General features: G+C 36.7%; 1 protein-coding gene across 2 annotated transcripts; it reads left to right on the plus strand.

The window, feature by feature from the left end:
• Positions 1–995: 995 nt before the first annotated feature.
• On the plus strand, positions 996–16,906 carry LOC103034012 (potassium voltage-gated channel subfamily A member 3). Of its 2 annotated transcripts, none has more exons than XM_007238961.4 (3): positions 996–1,188; positions 8,015–8,962; positions 14,748–16,906. In XM_007238961.4, the coding sequence occupies exons 2-3, from the start codon at positions 8,324–8,326 to the stop codon at positions 15,522–15,524; spliced, it is 1,416 nt and encodes a 471-aa protein (XP_007239023.1). In that variant the 5' UTR covers positions 996–1,188; positions 8,015–8,323; the 3' UTR covers positions 15,525–16,906. The 2 variants fall into 2 exon arrangements, with proteins under 2 accessions (XP_007239023.1, XP_007239024.1); XM_007238962.4 differs by having other exon boundaries at positions 8,022–8,962.
• Positions 16,907–21,504: the final 4,598 nt, after the last annotated feature.

The following is a 21,504-nucleotide window of genomic DNA, read 5'->3' on the forward strand; positions in this document are numbered from 1 at the left end:
GTAGTATATATTGAATAATTCATAATAGATACTGAATAACTCATAGTAGATACTGAATAATTCGTAGTATATATTGAATTATTCATAATAGATACTGAATAACTCATATTAGATACTGAATAACTCATACAGTGGTAGAGCCTGAATAATTCATAGTAGATACTGAATAATCCATAGTAGATACTGAATAATTCATACAGTGGTAGAGACTGAATAATTCATAGTAGATACTGAATAATCCATAGTAGATACTAAATAATCCATAGTAGATAAATAATAATTTATAGTAGATACTGAATAATCCATAGTAGATACTGAATACTTCATAAAGTGGTAGAGACTGAATAGTTTATAGTAGATACTGAATAATTCATAGTAGATACTGAATAATCCATAGTAGATACTAAATAATCCATAGTAGATAAATAATAATTTATAGTAGATACTGAATAATCCATAGTAGATACTGAATACTTCATACAGTGGTAGAGACTCAATAGTTTATAGTAGATACTGAATAATTCATAGTAGATACTGAATACTTCATACAGTGGTAGAGACTGAATAGTTCATAGTAGATACTGAATAATCCATAGTAGATACTAAATAATCCATAGTAGATAAATAATAATTTATAGTAGATACTGAATAATCCGTAGTAGATACTGAATACTTCATACAGTGGTAGATACTGAATAATCCATGGTAGATATTGAATAATCCATAGTAAAGACCTAATAATTCATAGTGGATACAAATTCTTAGTAGATAAGCCTGTAGTTCAAGGGGTTAAACCACAATTGTGTTAAAGAGCGTATATATATTTGTGTTTTCTCTGAGGTTGCGTGTATGGAAAATGGATAAGTGGGCAGGCAGGGGATGGAAAGGGATGACAGGGGTCTCAAGTAGAGACAGCAGGGTGCGGGGGGCAGTGACAGGTTTAAATTTCATTGCAACAGCATTCCCAAAACTCTCAAAGCACTCTCACACACACACACACACACACACACACACACTCTCTCACACTCTCTCTCACACACACTTACTTACACTCACACACACTCCCTGTGGTTATTAAACGTGCTGGTGAAAATGAACTAGTGAGAGTCTGAAAGCAGTCAGATCATGAAGAAATAAAGACAGAGCCATGGATCCACACCCAGCTGCCTCCACACTACTGCTGACCCTGTGAGTTATCAGCCAGAACAGAAATAACACTCTTTATTATAGCGTATTATTATTATACACACTCACACTAACAAAACACCCTGAGTATTAGATTTCTGGATATTAGAACATGTTCTAAAAGAACAGTCAATCAATCAAACAATTTCTAAATGTCTTTAGAACCTTTTTATTTCACATTTTTAAAAAAAATGTTCTGTTCTGGTAATGTTTCTGCAACGTTAGTATCGTTTTGTTGTAATTTTAAGTTTGGAAAAGTTACTTTTAACATTTCCATGATGTTAAAATTCGTCTAGCCGGGAACGTTAAGTGAGAAACATTCTAACAACGTTGTGATGTAAACCATTATTACTACGACACATGTTTAAATCAAGTTCCTGGAACATTATTTCTGTAACATTACAAGCGAACCTTCTTGGAACTTTTCCAGAACGTTGCTAAACGTGGCTTAGGTTTCGATTCATGATATTAAAAAATTAAACGTGAATTAAAATAGATAATTTTTGATATGCAATATAAAAGTAAGGATTAATGCAATCTAATAAAAATATAATTATATAATAAATAGTGTCGGAGTGGTCTAAGGTGAGCTATTGGCGCTATATAAATAGTGCCAATATATAAAGTTAGCTTGATGTTGCATGTTTAACATTCACCAATCATTTGCCATTTTTAAACCTCTATGGTTAGAGGTGACTTTCTACGTGGTAGCTAGGTGGTTGCTATGGTGTTTCTATGTGATAGCTGTGATTTCTATATGGTGGTGCCACATCGATACTAGATATTTGCTATGGCATCCAACAGATATGGATCTTATGTTAATGTGTTGCAAGATTGTTGCTTCACAGTTGCCGTTGTCTTTCTAGATGGTTACTATGGATTTTCTTGATGGTTGCTATGGTGTCGCAATGTCAATACTAGATATTTGATATGTCATCCAGCAGATATATCTTGCTAAGATGTTGCAATGTTGTTACTTTGTAGTTGCCTTTGTCTTTCTAGATGGTTGCTATGGTGTTGCAATGTCAATACTAGATATTTGCTATGGCATCCAGCAGATACATATCTCTTGCTAAGGTGTTGTGAGGTCATTGCTTTGCAGTTGCCTTTGTCTTTCTAGATGGTTGCTATGGTGTTGCAATGTCAATACTAAATATTTGCCATGGCATTCAGCAGATACGTATCTCTTGCTAAGGTGTTGCAAGGTTGTTGCTTTGCAGTTGCCTTTGTCTTTCTAGATGGTTGTTTTGGACTTGCTTGGTGGTTGCTATGGTGGTGCTACATCGGTACTAGATATTTGCTTTGACATCCAGCAGATACATATCTCTTGCTAAGGTGTTGCAATGTCATTGCTTTGCAGTTTGCCTTTGTATTTCTAGATGGTTGCTATGGTGTTCCAATGTCAATACTAGATATTAGCTATGGCATCCAACAGATACGTATCACTTGCTAATGTGTTGCAAGGTTGTTGCTTTGTAGTTGCCTTTGTCTTTCTTGATGGTTGCTATGGTGGTGCTACATCGGTACTAGATATTTGCTATGGCATCCAACAGATACGTATCACTTGCTAATGTGTTGCGAGGTCATTGCTTTTCAGTTGCCTTTTGTCTTTCTAGATGGTTGCTCTGGACTTGCTTGGTGGTTGCAATTGTGGTGTTACATCAGTGCTAGATATTTGCTATGGTATTCGCCAGATATCTCTTGCTAATGTGTTGCAAGGTGGCTTCTTTGTAGTTACCTTTGTCTTTATGGATGGTTGCTATCGACTTGCTAGGTGGTTGCTATGATGTTTCTACGTGATTACTATGGCAATGCTACGTCGATACTAGGTATTTGCTATGGCATCTGCCAGATATCTCTTGCTAAGGTATTGCGAGGTTGCTTCTGTTTTTTTATGGTTGCTATGGACTTGCTAGGTGGTTGATATGGTGTTGCTATGTCGAAACCAGGCATCCACCAAATAACTCTTGCTAATGTGTTGCGAGGTTGTTGCTTTGCAGTTGCCTTTTGTCTTTCTTGATGGTTGCTATGGAGGACTTGCTAGGTGGTTGCTATGGTGTTTCTATGTGATTCAGTGGTGTTGCTACATCGATACCATGTATTTGCTATGGCATCCACCAGATATCTCTTGCTAAGATGTTGAGAGGTTGTTGCTTTGCAGTTGCCTTTTGCCTTCCTTGATGGTTGCTATGGAGGACTTGCTAGGTGGTTGCTATGGTGTTTCTAGGTAGTTGCTATGATATCAGGGTGTTGTAAAGATTTTAAGTGCGCTCAGTCACTAAACTGCAGCAGTAAACCAAAAAAAACTAACCAAACTAAACATACATTGGTACAAACACATCCATGGTTTGGACTCTTGGATGATCTGGATATTCACATTTGAAAACGGCCTTAAACCATTTCCCCCACTTGATGTATTAATATTATTAAAATCATTATTAGTATAGTCATGTGAAGTCCTGTACTCTAACAGTTCTGTGCTCTGGTTTCTGATGTCATTGCATCCCACATGGATTGTTAAAATTATAAAAATATCAGGGGTGCCCAAATTTGTTATACATCTGTACTAAAAGAACATGGATTGGTTAAAAATCATGTACACATGTATCTTATAGGTTGTGGAAAACTATATGTACGGGGGATTCTGTATGTTTAAAGAACACAGCGTTTAAACCAAGCTGTAAGCAGTCATGGTGTAAACATGGTCTTCTGCTGCCTCACAGCTGTAACACACACCACACAGGCATGCGGTCTCCCTCACATTCCAGCATCAACCAGCCTGAGGAGCCCAGCGAGACAACATCTCACTTTACCTGACTTCACTGTATCTGAGAGCCCCCAAAGAAACTACCCCTAATGCTGCAATACACTGTGACTACAGTGTGGGCTATAGTGAAAGTACAGAAACTGTGTCTCAACCTCTCAACCTACCCCAATTACAAGAGTAAGAACTGGGCTATAGTGAAAGTACAGCCATTGCATCTCAACCAAACTCAGTTAAAAGAGTAGAAACTGTACTATTGTGAAAGTACAGAAACTGTGTCTCAACCTCACTCAATTAAAAGAGCAGAAACTGTACTATAGTGAAAGTACAGGCATTGAATCTCAACCAAACTCAATTAAAAGAGTAAAAACTGGGCAATAGTGAAAGTACAGGCATTGAATCTCAACCAAACTCGATTAAAAGACCAGACACTGTACTATAGTGAAAGTACAGAGACTTTATCTCAACTGTACTCAATTAAAAGACCAGACACTGTACTGTAGTGAAAGTACAGAAACTGTGTCTCAACCTAACTCAATTAAAAAAGCAGAACCTATACTGTAGTGAAAGTACAGAAACTGTGTCTCAACCTAACTCAATTAAAAGAGCAGAAACTGCACTATAGTGAAAGTACAGGCATTGAATCTAACCAAACTCAATTAAAAGAGCACAAACTGTACAATAGTGAAAGTGCAGGTACTGTATCTCAACCTAACTTAATTAAAGGAGCTGAAACTCTAATGTAGTGAAAGTACAGAAACTGTATTCCAACCTAACTCAATTAAATAAGCAGAAACTGTACAATAGTGAAAGTGCAGGTACTGTATCTCAACCTAACTCAATTAAAAGAGTAGAAACAATACTGTAGTGGAAGTAAAGGTACTGTATTTCAACAGAATCCAATTAAAAAAGAAGAAACTCTACTGTAGTGAAAATACAGGCATTATAACTCAACCTTACTCAATAAAAAAGCAGAAACTGTACTATAGTGAAAGTGAAGACCCTGTATTCCAAAATAACCCAATTAAAAAACGAAGGAACTGTACTGTACTGAAAGTACAGGCACTGAATCTCAACCAAACCCAATTAAAATAGCACAAACTGTACAATAGTGAAAGTACAGGCACTGTATCTCAACCTTACCCAATTAAAAGAGTGAAAATTGCACTATAGTGAAAGTCAGAGGCGGTCTTTGCATAGAGGCATTGCTAGGCAACTGCCTTGGGCCCCTCCCACTGCAGCCCACTGTAGGGGCCCCATACTTAGCTGCAAATTCCCATAGGCCTACAGCTGGTAATTGGGGCCCTTTGGACAGTAATTCACAGATAGTGAGTTCATAAATGGTGATTCTTGTATGTTTAAAATGGAAACAAAGACAACACAATAAATTACAAAGAAATACAGATTCCGTCCACACCCCCTCTCTTTCGTGTTAAAATGGAATATTCCATCCATGCCATGTGGTCATGCCGGTGAACCGCGAACGCGCTGCTTGTGAAAGACGGAATTAAGGTGAAATTAAGTGTACAAGTGGGATGTGAGCGAAAAAAGAAAAAAGAAGGAAGAGGCTAAAATAAAACAGATGCTCTTCCAAAACTGATAAGCTTTTTTAGTGTGTCAGCACCCATATCGTCATTTATGACCCACGCCCACTTTTTTGTTTTTCCAGAAACATGCACTGACCTTCTTTGGATCTCCTTCACCTAAAACTTTAGCAGGGATTGTATGGAAAAATATCAAATCAGGTATATAACTTAAATTAATTAGAGTCAGGGATGAAAATGTAAATACCCTACTGCTATAAATATGCCTAATTGGCATATTATTTTATTATTTATTATTATTCTATTATTATTATTCTATTATTATTTATATCTAGGTTACAGCTTGTCTTCGTTTTTTCTACATGTCTGTATTAATTTTAAACATTTCATGTTATTCAGGCAAATATAATAAGCCTGTTGGGAAACTTGCGCATTGTCAACCAGTATTGGGCTTACTTTGAAAAATCAGTTATATTTACTAGTTACTAACGGAGTTACCTCACTATAAATGTAACTAGTAAAAGTAATTGACTTACTTTAAATTATGTAAATTATATTATTTTTATTTGAAAAATAACAAACGAAAAGAACCCAAAATGTTGACAAAAATATAATCTAACGAATTTCAAAACATAGAAACGAAAAACGTTAAAATGGTATTAATATAACATAATATAATATAACAGCTGGATCAAACAGTTTAGCCTCAGTCACAAGGAAAGCGCGCGGCATTGCATTTAAAAAAAATAATAAATAAGATCTTATCAAGTGAACTAAAATATAATGGTAGTAAAAAATATTAAATTCACATATTTATTGATATTTAAACAAGAGAAATCAGGCAAAATGCGCAGCGCCGCACTGCGCTGCCCGCGCGCTCTCTCTCTCTCGCTCTCTCTCTCTCTCTTCCGCAGCGCGGAACTGAATTCAGCGCGAGGCTAGAAATAATTTGAAAACTCAGTATAGTTAAATAAATTAAGATGAGTGAGGACCTGTAAAGTTAATCAAATATTGTCAAATATAAAGTATAGGTTGAGGTTTTGGGGAGCTGTTTCAATTATTTGAAACTGAAACTAACTGAAACTGATATTATTCTGCGCACTATTAGATAGCTTTTGATTGTGTTTTAAATGAGTTTTTATTTTATATGAATTATTTTTTATTCATTTTAAATATTTTTAGTATTTTATTGATCTTTTTTTTTTTATTGATGGGCCCCCAAGCTAAATTCGCCTTGAGCCCCCAAATTGCTAAGTCCGCCACTGGTGAAAGTAAAGACATGGTATCTTAACCTAACTCAATTAAAAGAACAGAAACTGGGCTAACCCGATTAAAAGAGTGAAAATTGCACTATAATGAAAGTACATACATTGTATCTTAACCTACCATTATTAAAATAGTAATAATTGTACTATATTGAAAGTAAAAACACTGTACTATCTCAATTAAAAAAGCAGAAACTGTACTCAACCTAACTCATTTAAAGAAGAACTGTATCTCAACTTAACTCAATTAAAAAAGCACAAACTGTACTATACTGAAGGTACAGGCACTGAATCTTAACCTAACTCAATTAAAAGAGTACAAACTTTGCTACAATGAAAGTACAGACAATGTATATTAACCTAACTCAATTAAAAGAGCAAAAACTGTAAAAGAGTTATAACTGGACTATAGTGAAAGTACAGGCACTGTATCTCAACCTAACTCAGTATGATGACAGTATGAATACTGCATCACAATCTAACTCAATTACAAAGATTAAACTATACTAAAGTGAAACTATAGGTACCCAATCTAACTCAACTATATAGTGTAAACCGTACTTCGATTAAAGTATGGATCCTGCATCATAATCTAACTCAATAAAAAAAACCTGTACTATAGAGAATATATTGGTAGTGCAGATCAATCTAACTCAGTTAAATAAGCAGAATTTGTACTTTTGGGGCCGATGTTACAATCTAAATCATTTTAATGAGCAGAAAGTATACTATAGTTGTCACAAGCAGAAGGATGAGAGGATGGAAATATAGAAATACAGAAATATAAATATTAATATAAATATATTAATATAAAGGAAATAGTTAAACAAAAGCTAAACTGAAAATAAACACCGGACATGCAAAATACACACACAAAAAAACTAAACTAGAAAACTAAATAACTAAAACAAGAACAAAAAAACAATCAAAACTAAGAAAAAAAAAGAATAATACTCGAATCAAAAACAAACCTAACGCAGCAAAGTAGCACCAAAAGACTCCACAGGAAACACTGAAACAGAGAGGCTTAAATACAGGAGGAACACCTGGGCGGGGAAACGAGGGGGCGGGGTTACAAACAAGACACAGGGTGACAACACTAATGGCTTGGGCGGGGCTAGGGCAGGGCTAGGGCGGAGACAGGACAGTAATAAAACAAGGCCATGTGCTTAAAAAAAAGCACACGTCACTGTATTACAATCTACTGTAACTCAATGACAAGCACAATGTTTCTATTCTATTTTTTTGTCCTGCAGAGTGTAGGAGGAGAAGATTGCACTGACGACGACTGTTGTTGATTGGCTGTTAGACTCCAAATCAAAAGAAGATAATGAAGATGACAGAAGAAGAGACTAAGAAAGATAATAACAAGACAAAAGACAAAGAGATGAAAAACGATGTCACTCGCAGAAGATGGAGATGAAAGAGAATGATAATGAGAGGAAAGAAGAATGTCTTAGAGATACGAAACTCTACGAACGAAAGGCATTGTTTAATAGATATATAACGGTAATATAGTTAAAACTGTAATGCTGAAAAGTTCTACCTATGGTAGTTAAATAAAAATGACAAAAGAGACTGAGAAGAATAACAAAAACAGGGAGATGAACCGCCAGCGAGAGCAGAATGATAAAGGAGGTAAGAAGAGAGAGAGCCGTCAGTCGGTGAGTGTACGGAGAGAGGGCAGGGTGGCGAGCGAGCGCTTGGTCATTAACGTCGCCGGGATGAAGTACGAAACCCAGACGCGAACTCTGGCCCGATTTCCCAACTCGCTGCTGGGTGACCCTGATAAACGGCTGAAATACTTCGACCCGCTGCTGAACGAGGTTTTTCTGGACCGGAACCGAGCATGTTTCGACTCCATCTTATACTTCTACCAGTCGGGCGGGCGGCTGCGGAGGCCGGCCCACATTCCGCTGGACGTTTTCATGGACGAACTGGACTTCTACGAGGTGGGCGAGGAGGCCATGAGCCGCTTCAAACAGGACGAGGGGTTCGCCCAGGAGGAGGTCCGCCCCCTGCCCGACAGCTCGCTGCAGCGCCGCATATGGATGCTGTTTGAGTACCCAGAATCCTCTGGGGGAGCTCGCATCATTGCCATCATCAGCGTCATGGTGATCATGCTGTCCATCCTGATCTTCTGCCTGGAGACGCTGCCGGAGTTCAGAGCGGAGAAGGAGCTGAGAGAGAAAGAGAGAGACGAAGTGAGATTTTCATTGACTGTTAATTCAGTTAACCCCCTTTCTTGAAATGTCTAAGTATGCTGCAAATATACTAACAGATCTACAGGGGTTGGACAATGAAACTGAAACTAGGGTTGTTTTATATTTTTTGGATACAATCCGGTTTAACACCCGAACATCCCTTTCAGACAGCTTCCTCTTACAGCGTCCACAGTTAATCCTGTTGGATGTGGTCGGTCCTTCTTGGTGGTGTGCTGACATTACCCTGGATACCGTGGCTCTTGATGCATCACAAAGACTTGCTGTCTTGGTCACAGATGCTCCAGCAAGACGTGCACCACCAATTTGTCCTCTTTTGAACTCTGGTATGTCTCCCATAATGTTGTGTGCATTGCAATATTTAGAGCAGAACTGTGCTCTTACCCTGCTAATTGAACCTTCACACTCTGCTCTTAATGGTGCAATGAGCAATTAATGAAGATTGGCCACCAGGCTGCTCCAATTTAGCCATGAAACCTCCCACACTAAAATGACAGGTGTTTCAGTTTCATTGTCCATTGTCCCCTGTATGTACTTACGTACTTAACATATATTAAAAGTATATTATTATTATGCTTTTCTAAATGGTGATAACTTTTGAACTTTCATCATACTTTTTAAAAAGTACATTATAGTGTATTTAAAAAAAAAACTAAATTACTATAGTACACTTTTGGTTTAATATAATTTAATTTAATAATACTTATAAAATACTTATTTCCAAATATATTTTTGTACATTTTTAGCAAAGTGTGTTAAAAAACAGCTGTTACAGTAGTTCAATGTGCAATGTATCATGTAACTTTTTATAAAATGTATAAAATTTAAAGTAAATTTGTAACATGCTAATAATTGTAGTACATTATATTAAAATATATTTATATACCAAATAAAGTATACTAGAAGTGTGCTACTTACAAAAGACAGGAATATTAGAGTTAGAGTATATTTGTACTCTAATGTAAATACTGTAGATCACATATATTTAACATCAATTCTCGACCTACATTTCTAATATACCTGGTGTATAATAATAGTGATACAGTTGTAAAACTCATTAAATGTATTATAATTTTACTGTAAGCATATTTAAAAAATGGGGTTATATACATGAAGTAGTTGAAATGTTTAAATGTTACTTAAATATATTTAAAATAGTTCCATTTTAGTACAGTTAAGTACACTTTTTAGCACAATTTAAGTCTTTAAGACTTTTGTACTATCCTTATACTGTATTTAAAAAAAAGTTGTTCCATTTTATCACTCTTTAAATATACTGATTAATAATAAAGTGGCTACAAGAAAACACGTTAGTGCACTATAGCATAATAATGCTTAGTATACTTTAATCTACTTTTTTCACTTTTTTCACCTTGACCCATATATTGAACCAATTCAATTGAAACCAATCAGAGTGTCACTTGCTCATCATTTCCTTTGCTAAAATGAAACAACTTTTTTGTACTTATTCTACTTTAATTACAGTATAAAAATAGTACAAAAGTCTTACTTAAATTGTGCTAAGTGTACTTAACTGTACTAAAATGGAACTATTTTAAATATACTTAAAAAAGTAACATTTAAACATTTAAACTACTTCATGTATGTAACCCCATATTTTAAATATGCTTACATTAAAATGATAATATATTTAATATTATAGAGTATTACAACTGTATCACTATTTATTTTACACCAGGTATATTAGAGTATACGTACTAAGAATTGATGTTAAATATATGTGATCTCTTGACATTTAATTTACTTTCTACTTTCTTTGTACTTTAAGTGAACTAATGTAAGAGTTTACAGTTTTTAACACACTTTGCTAAAAATGTACAATCGTATATTTAGAAATATTTAAAGTAAAAAGGTATAGTCAAGTTAAGTACTTAAACCTTTTAGTATATTTACAGCATACTTTTAAGTACAATTAAGTATATTTGTTTTTCAACAGGGTTCCCAACAAAATATGTACATATTTCCATTAGCTTTAATTGCTGTTACAGTCATACCCATGTCTACGAGCCCTCTTTATAGCCAAGCTTTGACCCTATAGATATAAAGAGCTATATGAGCCGGTATAGAAGAGATTTCTGCATTTTTCATACTGAATTCATGAATTTACACGCTGATTTCTGTTGTGAAATGGACTCACATGTGAAAAAACATCACTACTGTAGAGTATAAGTGTTTGAATGACAGTGAAATAGATAGATAAGTTCTAAAAGGCTAAAGACTGGAGAAGGAGAAAGAGAGAGGGAGTAAATACAGTATAAGGGTAAGACAGTGAGGTGTGGAAGTAGCAGGAGGCTGGTGGTGTGATTATTTTTGTCGTATGATTAAACCCGAACCCCTTGGACAGAGCGTGTGTGTGTGTGTGTGCGTCTGCAGTGTGTAAGAGGAGACGGGTGTGTAAGCAGGTCCGTTCACTGAAAGAATCCAGAGCAGAACGGCCCGACGTTTCGCCACCAACACGGCCTTCTGCGTTCATTTATCACTTCTACCAGTCTTCAACCAGATCACTCACCACTGTAATGCCTTCAGTAACACTGACTGCAGCTTTAGAGCAAAGCTCAGGAACTCTATGTAGTTTCTGACACTGAAAGATCCACTTATATATAACCCCAAATAAAAAAAAATATTAATTTGTTACATTTCTTACATTTACTCTAATTTCTATTTGATTGCAGACAGTAAAAACCCAAAATACAGCTCTGAAAAAAAATTCAAGCACTTCAGTTTCTATTTATAGGTATATGTGTCAGTAAATGAACATTTCTTGTTCTATAAACTGAAGACAACATTTTTTTCCAAATTCCAAATAAAAATATCATCATTTAGAGCATTTATTTGCAGAAAATGAGAAATGTCTGAAATAACAAAAAAATAAACACAGAGCGTTCAGACCTCAAATAATGTAAAAAAAAAAAAAAAAGTTTGGGTTCCACTTTAAAATAAGAAATAAGACTACCCTTATAAATGGTTTATAAAAGGTTTATAAACTAGATTATTAAGTATTATTGATTAGGTTGTAAATGCCTTAAAACCATTGATAAGCAGTTACAGCACATCAATTAAAAGGCAACAGTGATCCGTTGTTTGCTTAGTCATTTAATTTATTTCATCTAGTCATTTAGTTTAATGCTGATTGATGGAAAACACAAAGTAAGATATAGAAAGTATCAAGAAAGATCTGAGGTTTTAACTCACTGTTGCCATTTCTATCCATATTGTTATTTGTTTATTAACTGCTTATTGATGAGTTTTAAAGTATTTGCAGCCTAATTAATAGCCATTAATAATCTCCCGAATGAACCATTCATAAACCCTTTATAAAGGTAGTCTTATTTTAAAGTGGTACCAAAGTTTGTATTCGTACAGTTTTGAGAGTTCTCCTCCACCAGTCTTACACACTGCTTTTGGATAACTTTATGCTGCTTTACTCCTGGTGCAAAAATTCAAGCAGTTCAGTTTGGTGGTTTGATGGTTTGTGATCATCCATCTTCCTCTTGATTATATTCCAGAGGTTTTCAATTTGGTAAAATCAAAGAAACTCATTATTTTTAAGTGCTCTCTTATTTTTCTACAGAGCTGTATTTTATGGTTTATTTGCACAACTTCATGAATAAAATACAATTAATTATACACACATTCCTGCATCCACAAAGGCAACAAATTTTAATTGTTCAAATGTTTAAAAACAATGTTCCTTAAAAAAGATTGGAAGGGATTTCAATATTTATCCTCCTACATCCCATAATGTCATTAAATCATTCAAGTAATCAATAGAAATTTCTGTTTTTAAAGATAAGAGCAGAAGTCTAAGCTGAACCCTCGTATCTCCGTTCCCTCAGATGTTCTGCATCAAGAACCGTCATTCAACAATATCTGATAGAACCACATAAACAACAGAATACTGTACTCTACACCTTTATCACAAACAACGGGACTAGACAAGCTGTGTCAGCAATGGGTGCAATTTAGATTAGCTGCATGAATTTAATAAAAGGGGTGTCCACCAGAGTTGTCAAGTAATGTAAAGTACAAATACTGCATTATCTTACTTAAGTAGAATTGTTGGTTCTCTATACTTTACTAGAGTAATTATTTTTAAATTTTTCACACAATTATCTGAACTTTCTCCTCCTTACATTTTAATAAAAACAGCCTCGTTACTTCTTTTTTATTTCAACTGGTTTTCATTCCGGCTTCTCATCGTTCAAAAAAAAACCCTATCCAGATAAATCTCTCCATCCAGATTGTGACTGGATGTAGAGAAGTATAAACATATACCATTCCGACTCCCTATTGGTTTATATGGTGATCCATCACACCTGCACACGCCCTCCCCCCCACCCCCCAAACGTATGTAGCCTAGTACGAAGAAGATTTGTGCAGAGACTCAATAGAACTCCAGACAAACTCCAGTCTATATATATCTATATATATATATATATTTATATATATATATATATATATATATATATATATATATATATATATATATATATGCGCATTTTAATAAAATACATTCATTTACCATGAGCATATATGCAGCTGAAACACTAGGGAGGAGCCTAGAGCATCCCAAATTCAGCATTATATCAGCATTGTATCAGCATTATAGTAATTATGGCTTTTAGAAAGTGTTTTAGGTAGGGAGAAGGGGGGAAGTGAACTATAGGATTCTTAAGCTTTTGTACTTAATCACATTTTCCTCCCAAGTCAAGTCAAGTCAAGAGGCTTTTATTGTCAGTACATCTGAGTACAGGTACACAGTGTAATGATATTACGTTCCTCCGGAACCATGGTGCAACATGGAACAACAAGCAATAGACAACATAAAGTGCAGGAGTGACGACAGTGCAACATAAAACTATAAAATTATAACACTAAATAACAATAAATACAATAAATACAAAAGATGAGACAATTTAAGAGACAGGACAGTGCAGTACCGATACGGTATAATAAAGTGTGTAGTGAGGATAAGGTGCAGAGATGTGTAACATACTGTAACATATAGAACATATATAATCACAGCAGTTACTGAGGTAGAGAGTTGAATATTGCTGATAGGAATAAAGACATGTCAGCCTCTGTGTTCTGTATGGGTGAAGTTCAGTCTTTGTGTGTAAGGGGGTGGGGGGGTACAGTTCAGTTTTTGTGAGTGTGGTGGGAGGGGAGGGGGTTGGCTCTGTCTATGTGCGTTGAGGAGTCTGACTGCCTGGTGGATGAAACTGTTGCAAAGTCTAGTAGTGGAGGCTCAGATGCTCCTGTATCTTCTGCCAGATGGCATCAGAGCGAAGTGTTAGTGTGAGGGATGGGTGGGGTCGTCCACAATGCTCCCCTTGCATTACTTTTAGTATTTTTGAAACCAGTACTTTTACACTTTTACTCAAGAGTAAAATTTTAAAAAGCTTCAACTTCTTCAACTACAGAAGTATTTTAAACCCTAGTATCTATACTTCTACTTACAGAGTAATGAAGATACAGTGAAGATACAGTACTTTTTACACCTATGGTGTTCACGACAAACATTTGTGCAATTACCGTTTGTTGTTGTAAATGTTCTAGTGCTTTATTCATTCTTTTACATGTTTTTTTTATTTTACTTCTCTTTGTATTTTCTAATTTGTAAAGCACTTTGAATGACCGTTGTGTATGAAAGGTGCTATATAAATAAACTTGCCTTGCCTAACTGTTCTCATTTTCACTATTCTCTCCATCTCTCTCTTTCTTTCTCTCTCTTTCTCTTAAACAGCAGTACATGGCTGGAAACTCCACCGGGTCCTTCTCCCCTTCGTTCACTCTGTTCCAGGACCCGTTCTTCATCGTGGAGACCATCTGTATCTGCTGGTTCCTCTTTGAACTTGTGATGCGTTTCCTGTCCTCGCCCAATAAGCTTCATTTCTGTAAGGATGTGATGAACGTGATCGACTTGATGGCCATCCTGCCGTACTTCGTCACGCTGGGCACCGAGCTGACCAGGTCTAAATCGTCCCTCGCCATTGTGAGGGTCATCAGACTGGTGCGAGTGTTCCGTATCTTTAAGCTCTCGCGTCACTCCAAGGGTCTGCAGATTCTGGGCCAGACCTTCCAGGCCAGCATGCGGGAGCTGGGCCTGCTGATCTTCTTCCTGCTCATCGGAGTCATCCTCTTCTCCAGCGCCATCTACTTCGCCGAGTCCGACCACGAGGGCTCGTCCTTCGAGAGCATCCCTCACGCCTTCTGGTGGGCGGTGGTCACCATGACCACGGTGGGCTACGGCGACATGTACCCCGAGACCGTTTGGGGGAAGATGGTGGGCTCCATGTGCGCCATCGCCGGAGTGCTGACTATTTCCCTCCCCGTCCCTGTGATTGTGTCCAACTTCAGCTACTTCTACCACCGAGCCACGGAGTGTGTGGACAGCACCGAGTACACACACGTGAACACGGCGCTGTACAACGAGGTCGAGAACGGGGACAATAAAGAAGAGGGGGAAGATGGAGGGAAGAGGGACGGGGTCTGTCGCTCTATGTGGGAAACAGACCTCTAGCCACACAAGTCTAAATATCCTACTGTATACAATTTATTATTTATTAAAGCGATAATCTGGCCTGAAATCAAACCTGTGATGTTGTTGTGACCTGTTGGCTTCTTTAGTTTAGCACTGTAAATATATAAAAAGCTCAACTTACGTACAACCATTCACACTCAGAACTCATCCAAACACTGGTGAGAAGCTGCAGCCAATAGCGTACAGCGTACTCTCCACCGGAAACAACCGCACACCTGGAGGAGGACTGCATCTGGCACTACAGCATTTATCCAGGACAGTGTGCCAGTTAATACCTGGGAACAATCATACACACATTTTATACACACACAAACTTACTAACATACATACCATACATACACACTTTACACATACACACCAGATCAATTTAGAGTATCCAATTTACCAGATCAATTTAGAGCAGGGGTGTCCAAACTACGGCCCGTGGGCCATTTGCAGCCCGTTTCCTTTTTTGGAGCGGCCCACGAGGTATTTTAGAAATAGAATGAAAGTTGGCCCGCTATTAAGCAGGTTTTTATAATGTGAGATTCAAAGTTTGAATGCTAGGTGTCAGAAACGGGCCAAAGAGTCTAAAAGCGGAGAGAGTGCTCACTTGTAGCGCAAAAAACGGGCCGAAGAGTCTAAAAGCGGAGAGAGTGCACATTTCTAGCGCAGAAAAACGGGTAAAGAGTCTAAAAGTTGCCATAATTAAGGAGTTTAATATTAAGAGACATCATGAAATTAAACATCAAATGGAAAAATCTTAGTTTACACAACACTGTCAAAGATAAAGATAGTTAGTCAAGTAAAATGGTGTGTAAATGAAATAATCAGGAAAATGTATTATTTAAAGTGGTATATTTCATTATTTGTTTTATTACAGAGTCTGTGGCCCGTGACTTCAAATATATTTCTCCTTCTGGCCCCCCAACAAAAAAAGTTTGGACACCCCTGATTTAGAGTATCCATTTTTTACCAGATGAATTTAGAGTATCAAAATTACCAGATGAATTTAGAGGATTTAGAAACTCCACTCAGATAGGGACTTGAACCCAATACCTCAGTGCTGGGAGGAGAACGTGCTAACCACTAAACCACACTAAAGCTATTAGAGGCTAATGTAGCTAAAAGAAAAAGAAAAACAAACAAAAAAAAAAACTAATGGAAGCCTATAACCCACCAATTAGCTTAATGCTAACTGCATGCTAGCTGCATTATAACACAGTATTACTGTACTATACAATGTTGTCTATAAACATGGACTAAAGTCTGGATGATGCTGTTGTTATGCATGTGTTCTCTTTTTTATTGCATATTAAAAAAAGTGTGTTTTAAAAAAGAACCCTTGGTTTAATTTACTGTAATGTATTATTATTATTTTTTATTATTTATTATTAAAAAATATTATAATTAGTTTTATTTAATAGGCTTTTTGAAGATAATATTTTTGTAGAGTTTTTCAGCTGACAAAAATGGTTGTCAATGGATTCTAGTGATGCACCAAATTGAAACTTAATTTTTAGTAAAATCTGCATTTAGGAGGACAACCCTGATAATAAATACATTTTAATTAATTACAATTACTAAAATATGATTATTAGAGTGAGGGAAAAATATTTTCATGCAACACAAAAAAAAAACACCTGTCTGCTAAATAACAACCTTCCTGAAAGTGAAATATTTTATTCCAGGTTATTTTGTAGGAATTTGTAGACCTTGATTTTTGGTCCATTCATCATAAAATTATGAAAGAATACATAGAACAGCTGCCAGACTCACATTATATTCAAGATGAGTTTGATAAAAAAATGTAAATTATAAAATATAATCAAACGTGAGAATCTGTTGGACGCTAATTAATCTATTTCAGTTATATATAAACAGCTCTGGAATAAAATAAGAGACCACTTAAAAATTATGATTTTCTTTGATTTTACCAAATTGAAGACCTCTGGAATATAATCAAGAGGAAGATGGATGATCACAAGCCATCAAACCACCAAACTGAACTGCTTGAATTTTTGCACCAGGAGTAAAGCAGCATAAAGTTATCCAAAAGCAGTGTGTAAGACTGGTGGAGGAGAACATGATGCCAAGATGCATAAAAAAACAAACGTAATTAAAAACCACCAGGGTTATTCCACCAAATATTGATTTCTGAACTCTTAAAACTTTATGAATATGAACTTGTTTTCTTTGCATTATTTGAGGTCTGAAAGCTCTGCATCTTTTTTGTTATTTCAATCATTTCTCATTTTCTGCAAATAAATGCTCTAAATGACAATATTTGTATGTATTAAAGAGTTTGTAACTTAAGTTATGCTCAATCATATGTTATATGTTGTACTAATGTTCTCCACATGATGTCAGCAGAGATCTTCTACTAATGATTCCCTCACCTCATATTCTTTAAAAAATATGATGTTTTCAATATAATATTCAAATAAATATTAGTTAAAATAAATATTTTATTCTTTAAAGTTTTTACTCTTTTTATCCAGGCTTTGAGATTTGTTTTAAAAGAAGCAGTAAATCCTTTATAGGTGGAAATATAAAGCTCCTCTTCAAGGCACCCAGTGGCACAGAGCTGAGAGTTTGATGTAAATACAGAAAGCGTCCACTAGGTGGGCTAAATCACTTTGTAAAGCTGTGAGTATGAAATATTTCATTATTTAGGTATTATTGTTTTTTCCCCTGGTATTTGACTTATTCATACTTCTGTCATTTTAGTGTGGGAGGTTTCATGGCTAAATTGGAGCAGCCTGGTGTTCAATCTTCATTAATTGCACATTGCACCAGTAAGAGCAGAGTGTGAAGGTTCAATTAGCAGGGTAAGAGCACAATTCTGCTCTAAATATTACAATGCACACAACATTATGGGAGACATACCAGAGTTCAAAAGAGGACAAATTGTTGGTGCACGTCTTGCTGGAGCATCTGTGACCAAGACAGCAAGTGTTTGTGATGTATCAAGAGCCACGGTATCCAGGGTAATGTCAGCATACCACCAAGAAGAACCAGCCACATCCAACAGGATTAACTGTGGACGCTGTAAGAGGAAGCTGTCTGAAAGGGATGTTCGGGTGCTAACCCGGATTGTATCCAAAAAACATAAAACCACGGCTGATCAAATCACGCAGAATTCAATGTGCACCTCAACTCTCCTGTTTCCACCAGAACTGTCCGTCACCACAATCAATTATTGTGCTCTAAAACCAGGTGTTTCAGTTTCATTGTCCAACCCCTGTATATAGTGATTAATAAATATATACCTAGAGCCACACTGTTCTATACTTATTACTTTTAAAAATGTAATATTTTCAGTGCCTTACTATAAGAATCTTTTATTTTTAAAATCACATTACTAGTACTATAAACTAGTACTACATATTTTTTACTATTTCATTTTATCAAAATTTTACTGTATTTTTTTATATTTTACTTTATTATATTTTTACTATTTTATTTTATCCAGGTTTACTGTATATTTTAAGATTTTACTGTATTCTTCTTTCACTTTATTACACTTGTTACGACCCAGCTCGTTCCAGGATCGCAACATAAAGAATGGGAGGACAACAAAGTAATAGCAAATTTAAAATACTTTATTTATTTATCAAAAAGTAGAAAAAAGATCAAGATGTCTAGGAGAAAAGTATTAAAAAAGAAGGACTGGTCAGCTGTTTAAACATGGGGGATCCAGAGCTCCTAAAAGAGAGACAAAAACAGAACCATTTTGTGAGGCATGGTGGTGAAGGGGGGGAAAACAAGAGAGTGAGAGCTCAACTCCAGAGAACCTAAGTACTCTCCCTAATTACTATCAGTTGCAACCAATTAAGACTCACACCACGCCAACCTCCCCTGGTCCAACCTCTGGGACAAACCATCCTTAAAGCAGGTGGGGGGGGGTCGTCACACCTCCCTCCCCAAAAAGAGTTCCACCAGGAACTCCACCAAAGAGGGCAGCAGATCTTTAACGTGCAGCACCAAACCCTGAAACAAAAATTGTTCTATACCCGTGACAGACAATCAGCCATTACATTCTCTTTACCTGGCACATGTTTAATTTCCAAAGTAAAAGGCTGAAGAATCAAACTCCAGCGCATAATCCTCTGGTTTTGGTTTCGCATTCGATCAATAAACACTAGAGGATTATGATCAGTGTACACAATGATTGGGCTAGATGAAGAACCCAAATAAACCTCAAAATGTTGGACAGCCAGGATTAGGGCAAGTTTTGATAAAAGCAGCCACATCTTTCTTCAAACCAGGCCAAAAGAATTGACGTGCAATCCGATCATAGGTTTTACGAACACCCAAATGTCCAGCTAATCCATTATGACTCAGTTCCAACACTGTTTTCCTGAACTTAGATGGTATCACAACCTGAACAACTACAGAGCAGAAGGAATCTCTCTCAAAGTTCCATTTCCTACACAGCAAACCATGCTGAAGACAATAAGAGGAAGAGGAAGATTCTTTATCCTGCTTTTCCTCAGACCCTGCTAAAGAAAACAGTTTCTCAAGAGACCTGTCATTTACTTGCTCTCTAATCAACTCGTCACGTGAAACATTTAGCAAAGAGGAAAAATTCTCAGACAGCTTATCCTTAAAGTCAAACTGGGTCTCCCTCACTACACCTTCAGACTCACCAAGAGAACTGGTAGCATTTGTACCCTCTAGGACTGAACACTGCTCATTTTTCTCCACCTCTGACTTTATAACAAATCCCCTACCTCCACGTTCCTCAGAATCCATAGTAGCAAAGAATGTGTCTGCAAGAGATAAATCTACATCTTCACCTACCACCTGTTGTCTGGCCATTTTCCGAGTTACAGCACAAACTGGGAAAACCTTGGGAAATTTCTGACCACACTCATCCAAATAGTCAGACACACGAGGCACAGAAGTCACAACGGGCAACACCCCAACATCAGACTTCTCCCAAACACTACCCCCTGCCAAGTCATTCCCCAAAATGAATGCTACACCAGGTATAGGAAAAGACGAGCGCACTCCAACAGTAACATCCCCAGACACTAGCTTAGAGGAAAGGTGAATTCTATGTAAAGGCACTTCAATGAAACTCATCTCAATACCTCTAACTAGCACTTGTGTACCAGTAGCTGTATGATTAGACAGAGGCAAGACACCCTCTAGCAAAAAGGACTGGGCAGCCCCAGTGTCCCTCAAAATGCGTACAGGCACCCTAGTCTCACTTCCAAGCATAGACACAGATCCGTCTGTAATAAAAGGAGAATAATCTGTCTGATCACCACTACAGTTCTCCTCAAAAGATAAAGCAGTGAAACCATTTGAAGCCTCAACTAAAGATTGACTCTCAACCAACCCCACAGGTTTCACATTTTTATCCCTCTTACTGAGGGTGGGACAATCAGAAACCTTGTGTCCATACTTTTTACAGTAAAAACAAGTCACCCCTGATTTCTGACTGGGCACTCTACTGTAACTTACAGGTGATGTACTTGACACAACACCCTCATCTAAACCTCTCTGGACAGTTTTCACTTTGCCCTGTTCACCTCTATTTCTAGAAAAAGGAGCCTTATGGGTCAAAATATACTCATCAGCCCTGACTGCAACTTCAGCTAGGTCACAACCTTTCTGTTGATATAAATACACAGCAACGTTCTCAGGAACACAGTTCTTAAATTCCTCCTGAAGAATCAGTTGGCGGAGTTGTTCCTTAGTCTCAACTTTCTGAGATGCACACCACCTATCAAATAACCCCTCCTTCTCTCTGGCAAATTCTACAAAAGTTTGTTGTTCCCTCTTCCTATAAGTTCTAAAACATTGCCGGTATGCTTCAGGTACTAACTCATAAGCATGCAAAATTGCTTTCTTTACTGTATCATAGTCTGAGCTCTGCACCACAGTGAGTGAGGAATACACATCCTGGGCTTTCCCAGTCAAAACACACTGCAACAACAGAGGCCAAACCTCTTTAGACCAACGTAGT

This window comes from Astyanax mexicanus, chromosome 6 (genome assembly GCF_023375975.1).
Source record: "Astyanax mexicanus isolate ESR-SI-001 chromosome 6, AstMex3_surface, whole genome shotgun sequence".
NCBI classification, from domain to species: Eukaryota; Metazoa; Chordata; class Actinopteri; order Characiformes; family Acestrorhamphidae; genus Astyanax; species Astyanax mexicanus.

Excerpts from the sequence above, each read along its gene's own strand:
- LOC103034012 (XM_007238961.4), top strand. The coding sequence starts at position 8,324 with ATGACAAAAGAGACTGAGAAGAATAACAAAAACAGGGAGATGAACCGC. Across the intron at positions 8,963-14,747 it reads GAGAGAAAGAGAGAGACGAA|CAGTACATGGCTGGAAACTC; the intron begins GTGAGATTTTCA and ends TCTCTTAAACAG.